The sequence below is a fragment of the Heterocephalus glaber genome, unplaced genomic scaffold (assembly GCF_053883595.1).
Source record: "Heterocephalus glaber isolate CG9 unplaced genomic scaffold, H.glaber_assembly_v1.0 deba00001564, whole genome shotgun sequence".
In the NCBI taxonomy this organism is placed as follows: Eukaryota; Metazoa; Chordata; class Mammalia; order Rodentia; family Bathyergidae; genus Heterocephalus; species Heterocephalus glaber.
Window position 1 is genome coordinate 15,290,339 of NW_028258351.1, and position 7,411 is coordinate 15,297,749.

Genomic DNA, 7,411 nt, shown 5'->3' on the forward strand with positions numbered 1-7,411 from the left:
TCTTTTCTCCCAATTCCCTCCCTTCCCTTAAATGCCCCCTCCCCTCTTTATTTACAAAAGCTTTGTTTCCATTTTTTCCTTTTCTCGGTATTTTCCCTTCCTTCTTTTCCCCCTCCCTCTTTCCCTTTTGAACAATAACTTCCTATTTCACGATATCATACATTTTGTTTCTTGACACTATACTCTTAAGCGAAATAAATTGGATACACATCTGTAAATATCGCATTGCCCCTCTCATGTGAGAAATTCAACTAAAATCATTTACATTAAGCTTGCTCAGGGTTACTTGGAATTAAGAAATAGGAAAACCTTCCTACCATATCCCTGAGAACTCCTTCCTACAACAACTACACATCTTCACTTGAGATGTTTTACTTATTGGGCATTTATGTAATATTTTGCCTGCAAGAAAAAAGGTCAAGAATGATATTTAGAAATCAATATATCTACTGGAAAATTATATAATAGTTACAAATATTACTATCATGGACAGAAACAAATTTTCTTACAAATGACTCTTCCCAGGGCTTCCTTCATGTCTCTGTTCCTCAGGCTGTAGATGAAAGGGTTCAGCATGGGAGTCACTAGCATGTACATCAGAGCCATGACTGTCTCCTTCATAGTAGAATTCTTAGCTGATGGACATAAGTAGAGGCCGATGATTGTCCCATAGAACAGTGACACCACAGAGAGGTGAGAACCACAAGTGGAGAAAGCTTTATGGATATGTCGAGCAGAAGGGACCTTGAGAATGGAGGATACAATTTGTGCATAGGAAACAATAATGAGTACAAATGGAATGATGAGAATGATGCCTCCCGTGATAAATATTACCAATTCATTTATACTGGTGTCAGAGCATGCCAGCTTCAGCAGTGCAGACATGTCACAGAAGAAGTGGGGGATCACATTGTTCCCACAGAAAGACAATCTGGCCATGAGCAGGGTGTGCAACAGGGCATGGAACGTGGTCAGCACCCAGGATAGCACCACCAGGCACACACAGAGCTTGGGGCTCATGATGCTGGTGTAGTGCAGGGGGAAGCAGATGGCCACATAGCGGTCATAGGCCATGACTACAAGCAGGAAGCTCTCCAGGTCTCCAAACAGCAAGAGGAAGTACATTTGGGCCAGGCAGCCTGCATAAGGAATGGATGGGACTTGGCTCTGCATGTTCTTCAGTAACTTGGGCATTGTGACAGAGGAAAAGCAGAGGTCAGAGAAGGACAGGTTGCTGAGAAAAAAATACATGGGTGTGTGGAGATGAGAGTCCAGTTGAATGAGGATGATGATGAGGAGGTTCCCCAGGATGGTGGTAAGATACATGGAGAGGAACAGGGCATAGAACAAGTGCTGGTGCTCTGGGTAGATGGACAGACCCAGGAGGAGGAATCCTGAGAGGGTAGTTTGATTCCTTCCTTTCATACTCTGTCTCCAGAATCTTTAAGAAAAAATGTAGGCTCCCTTAAAATCAAAATAAACATATTTCTAGATATCAGTCTGAGACTATGCAATAATTTGTCTCATCTTCCATACCTGAAACGATCTCTACAGTCTGAAAGATGCCATATATTTAGAGCTGAGCCACCTCTCAGACTTTCTTCTTATTACTTCACAGAATTGACCCTTCCTGCTCTTTCTAGACACTCTCGTGGGTTAGCTTGTGTGATCACACTGATGTCTGGTATTTTCATGGTCATTTCATTCTCAATAGTTGTAATTTTTTCTTCTCTAACAATTTATCATATATCACTGTTTTGCAGGCTTTGTACAAAACACTGTTCCCTTATAATGCCACAGATACAGCACTGAAATAGCTTGCCTATTCCTATGGCATCTGTACCTCATAAGTAAACCTCTATCACCTTCAGTACTCCATTACCACCTCTTAGTGATTATCTCTCCATGGACATATCAAAACCATTTTCATCTTAACAGATCCTAAATGAAATCATGACTCACCTTGCCCTTCTCCCAATCCACTCCTCCAGTATCTCATATCTCAATGAAAGGAATCCAGGATCAAGTCAGACATCTCAGAGTTTTCTTTTTATCTATTCATTTCCCTCTCCATAAACATCTAATCTACCAAGTCTGGTAATTTCTAAACTTCACTTTCTAACTTTTTGTGAATTACCACAATCTGGCTCAGGCTGACATTATATATTATCTGGACTATTAGAACAGCCTATTATTTCATGTCTCCTGTTTTCATGCTTGCTTTGTTTCAATGTCTTCACACTAACACTGTGGCATTGTAAGATGAAGATCTGATCATTGACCTGCTAAAATTTCATGGGTGCTTACTGTTCCTAGGGTAATGGAAAAATTCCTTTAAGGGTACAAAAGGAAATTAAGGATGTCTCATGATCTGTCTCTTGTGTACCTCCAAGTCTCATCTGGACCAGTAACTCATTCCCAATGCAGCAATGTTTGACTCATAAGTCATTTTTTCACTTGTCTTTTTCACATTTGCTGTTACTCCAGCTTAACCTCATCTCCCATTTGCTCCTTCTTCACCTCACTTAGTCCTACCTCAGGTATATTATATGTCACTTGCTCAGCTAAAATTAGGGATCCCTGTAAGACCTGTTGCTATGTTCCCACAACATCATGTGCTCATCTCATAGCACTCAATGCCCTTGATCACTTACAGGTTACTTTCCTGTCCATTTAAAAAAGGTGATGCCTGCCTTCATCACTACAGCAGGGCCAGTACATGGTATACTGCCTGGACGTGGTTAGTGTTTCATGAGTATTTGTTGGCTGTCTTCCAGGCTGAGACATACATCTAGCGTAATTTAAATCAACAAAATCCCATTTAAGTTAAAAATCACTATTCCTACTAAATCCTTTCAGGACTCATTGCTTTGAACCACATCACACCCAACTCTTGACATTGTTACAAAATTCATGGCTATAACTTTAGATTATACAACCACCCTACTCTCCATCCTAAACCACCAGAAAATCTGGTATGTGTGTGACCTTATTAACATTTTGGTCATGTTTATATCCACATGATTCATTGGTTCTGGTATGAAAAATATTAATCTGATAAAAACATTCAGAAATTTAGAGAAAAAAAAATAAATGTAATGTCTACCTTTGAGACCTCACTCCAGTTTGTCTACAGATATCCATACTTAGGTACCTCAGAGGTAAGAAAGCCAATGGCCATGAAGGCAGAGAAGTTTCTCCCATAAAGAAACATAATTCTGTCCAGTTGCCAGAATTTTCTTCCTGCTGGTGTTGTTTTAATCCAGCCACATTAAACTATTAATAGTTTATTTTACATTTGGATATCACATTTACTTGCTGCAATTAGAAAAAGTCAATGAAATTTTATACACCTGATTTCTCAAAATGTTGCTTCCCTGGGAAATGAGTGGGACTCACCTAGGGTCCTAGTAGGAATTACAAACCATGAAGACATCACTTATAGACAGCACCCTGATCAGACACAAGTTTCATGCTCAGGCACAAGTTTGGTGCTCCTGCACATGGTGCCTCTCAACTTCCTCGCCTCATACCTGTGTAGTTCTCAGTCAGGACTGCACATAGGAATCACAAAGGGCAGAGCTTCCAAAACTTAATTTACATATAAAGTATATGGTTCTCTGTTAAATGCTGATTTTGATTTAGTAGCTCTGGTATGGAGCCAAAATTCTTCATTTGAAAAGTTCAAATTTTACATTTGGTGATGTTAACTCTGCTGGTGTGTGGATTGCACCTTGAGTAGTAAGACCATACATTTTTTTAAAGTATAGATTTCTATGCCATCCTCCAATAAAGGTGATTAGAATCTCTTCAAGGGAGCCTGTCTGAGGCATTTTAAAGCTCCCTGAGTAATTCAATTATATATACAAAGAACCTCTGAATTAAATGGCTGTCCTCACAGAGATATTATGTTGAAATGATATGACCTTGTGAGAATTCACTACATAGTAAAAATGAATGTTATCATTAATAAAAATATTGTAAATGATGAATATTAATAAGTATTTCTACAACATGGAAATGTATTGGAGAGACAGACTGAGAAGAGGAAATTTATATCTGAAAAAGTATCCTTCAGGACATCATTAAGCCTGAGAAATCAAGACCCAGAGGTTGGAAGGACACTAAGGCACTAGCTCATTTACCCTCCTACCAACTTACCCAGGATAACTCCAGGATCTTCATTCAAGATCCTGTTCTCCTTTATTCACTGTAGGCATAGAAAGTAGAAGCTTCTGCAGTCATCACCCATGAATGGACCACCCTGCTCATATTTCTCATTCTACTTATCCCTGGGCCTAAGGAACATGGCATCTCAAGGGAGTCCAGATTCTGGAAGATCTCATTAAAGAAAAAAAATAATTATCCAAGTCTTCCCTAGGGCAAATTCAGAGTCTGTTGTGCTGACTGATTACTGATCACATCCAATTATACTTTGAGAAAAAGTGGGGACAAAGAAAGCTCACGGATGCTTACTCATTGCCTGTGTGGCTGCAGCCTACATTTCAGAAAGTGAAGGATGATTGGATAAACCATGAAAGTAATCAGGGTCTACATTGTGAAGGCTCTAAAATATCTTAGAAGTGTAAGTTTAGCCTGTATCCTGAGGACAAGAAGCCATTGGTGGTCTTCTGAATAGAGTACCACCATGAAAGACATGTATTTTGGAAATAACACAAAAGTGGCAGACTCTCTACAACCAAACTCCCTATGAACATACCCCAGTAGAGAGATAAACTTGTAACTTATACGGATCAGAATTTTATGACTCAACCATATGGAGACATAGAAGGCAGGAATAAGAGAAAAGTTGGACACTCCCTGATCATGTTTAATTTTTCCTCAGGTCAAAACAGAAAAGACAATGTAGATTTTCATACCACTGAATTACTACTAGCTCCTTACTTCTCTGGGAAAACCTTATTAGCATCCACCACCATCATCCCAGCCAGTTTCTATATATATATATTTATTGAGCATGGGACTACAGTTGACATTTATAACTCATTCTTCTGTATCTAGTCTGTTCTCTTTTTCATCACTTCAGCTAAATTCAATCTTCATTCCTTAGGAATCTAAATCTTCAGTGTTACTGCCTTTATTTGGGTTGCTATGTCTATTAGCGTGACACTCAAAAAAAAAGACTGTGTATCAGACATGGTCTTTTCTTTTAACAGGAACTGAATTACCCCAGGCAGGATAATAACCTTATTTGTTGGTTCAGTACCATAAAGAACCCTAAATTACTTATTGGCAATCTCAACTTCCAGTAGAATGGACCCACTGAAGAATTCTTGGTGGAAGCATTCCTTTCTTGGTGGAAGCATTCCTTTCTTGGGAGTTCTAAAAGCCACTTCTTGGATTCCACTTCAATTCTCTCAGCCATCATCTCTCATTCCAGACACAGCTGCAGCAAACAGTTCTGTACAAACTTCAACTGGCCTTATGCAGATGCATTCTGACAGCATTCCCTCAGGACTGCTTTACTTGATTCTTATGTCCTGCCACTGGGTTATTCTGATTCCATGTAGCAATCAGTGGAAAACCAGCTGAGATGCATATATACATCTGAAAGTGCAGGGGAGTTAATGCCTTATAGGTCAACCCTTATACAGACGATGTCAATGGCTGTATGTTTTAGTCACTCCTAGTATGGCCAAGTTAGTGAGCTATCCTAGCATCAGGTTTCCCTTCTTCCCTATTTAATATTCCTCTATCTCTCACTCCTCCCAGTGAAGTAACATTCTCAAATAAGCTACTCAAAAATAAAACTTTTTTCAGTCTATGCTTTTTCAGTATCCTAGGATAAGACAGAAAGTAAGCTATCCAGACTGACAGAATCTAAAACTGAGGATGGGAAGCAAAAGTTCTGTGGGCATGTTATTTGCTGACCTAAAATTGAGAGCAGTCCTAAAAAAAAGAAATTGAGAGCAGTCCTGCTACCAGCCTTTTGAGTCCCACACTTATGTATCATGGCTATGGGAGAAATAGCACCATGTGTGTTCCTGGTTCAAGGTATATGGTAGTCCTAATTTTTGTCATGTTGCTTATTTGTCTCCACCACTGGTAACAGTGCTTGCCAGAGTAGATTCTCATTAGATATCTGAGATAGTGCTCACTTCAGTGGCATATGTACTAAAACTGAAGTGATAAAAAGAAGAGTAACATGACCCCTGCCCAAGATAACATGCAAAATTCATTAAGTGTTTCATATTTTTCTTAAAAGACAAATGCCATTAAAATATAAAAAATAGCTTTATGTTTCTCAATAAAGGCAGACAAGAGAGAAGCATTTCCAATTGAGAAATGGCAAACAGGTTAGTATGGCTGATGACTTAACTGTGATTAGTGGAAGGGAACCAAAATTTCTAAACCTGTAACTTGAACCTTTTTGCATATGGTTAAAACATTTTAAGGGATAAGTAATGCATATCCCTTCATTTATCTTCTATCCTGTAAACCAAAAAGAAGAAGAAAAAGAGAGAGAGAGACCCACTGGGATATAACTATCTAAACTATAGTCCATCTAAAATGCAGGAAACATGGAAAAAAGAAAAGAAAGTATTAGAGACAAAAAAGGAGTGAATGGAATGAATTGAGTTGTTATCAATGAAAAGAGCACAAGATGTGTTTTTAGTATCACTTGATTCAAACTACACAAAATGAGTAGCCTTCATACAAATATATGCCTTTTATAGCTGAAAACTCTATTAAGCAGACATCTTTTGCGGGGGGTACTGGGGATCCAACTCGGAACCTTGCACTTGTGAGGCAAGCAGCAGAACCACTGAGCTAAGTCCCCAGACCCAACGAGACATCTTTTTAAATCTCTGATTAGGGGGGTGAGGTGGAATCTCAGTGTTGTTTTCATCTGCATCTCTCGAATGACCAGTGATGTTGAACATTTTTTCAAATATTTGTTTGCTGCTTTTACTTCCTTGTCTGAGAAATATCTGTTCATTTCAGATGCCCATTTTTGAATTGGGTCTCTGAATTTGGGGGGTCTGATTTTTTTCATTTCTTTATATATTTTAGATAGTAGTCCTTTGTCTGAGGTATAGCTGCTAAAAATTTTTTCCCATATTGTAGGTTGTCTGTTAGCTCTGTTGGTGGTTTCTTTTGCAGTGCAGAAGCTTTTTAATAAGATGAGATCCCAGAAAGAATGGCTGCTATCAAGAAATCAACAAATAACAAATGCTGGGAGGGTTGTGGGGAGAAAGGAACACTTCTCCATTGCTGGTAGGAGTGCAGACTGGTGCAACCACTGTGGAAGTCACTGTGGAGATACCTCAAAGAACTAGGACTAGAGGTCCCACTTGATCTAGCTATTCCCCTGCTGGGTATCTTCCCAAAAGAATTAAAAGAATCAGAATAGCGCGGAACCCTCCGAATCAGCCCGCTGCAGACAGGC

The 7,411-nt window shown here is 39.1% G+C and overlaps 1 protein-coding gene and 1 non-coding gene across 2 annotated transcripts; one reads left to right on the forward strand and one right to left on the reverse strand.

Moving 5' to 3' along the window:
* LOC101717240 (olfactory receptor 1468) lies at positions 1–3,206 on the reverse strand. Its single transcript, XM_004857578.3, has one exon. It carries the CDS (start codon positions 1,423–1,425, stop codon positions 484–486), a length of 942 nt encoding a protein of 313 aa, XP_004857635.2. The 5' UTR covers positions 1,426–3,206; the 3' UTR covers positions 1–483.
* Positions 3,207–6,111: 2,905 nt separating this feature from the next.
* On the forward strand, positions 6,112–6,218 carry LOC147823871 (U6 spliceosomal RNA). The gene has a single exon (XR_015443352.1). It is a non-coding gene; the product is annotated as a U6 spliceosomal RNA (small nuclear RNA).
* Positions 6,219–7,411: the final 1,193 nt, after the last annotated feature.

Bases quoted from the DNA above. Each gene is read 5' to 3' on its own strand.
- LOC101717240 (XM_004857578.3), bottom strand. From the start codon at position 1,425: ATGAAAGGAAGGAATCAAACTACCCTCTCAGGATTCCTCCTCCTGGGT.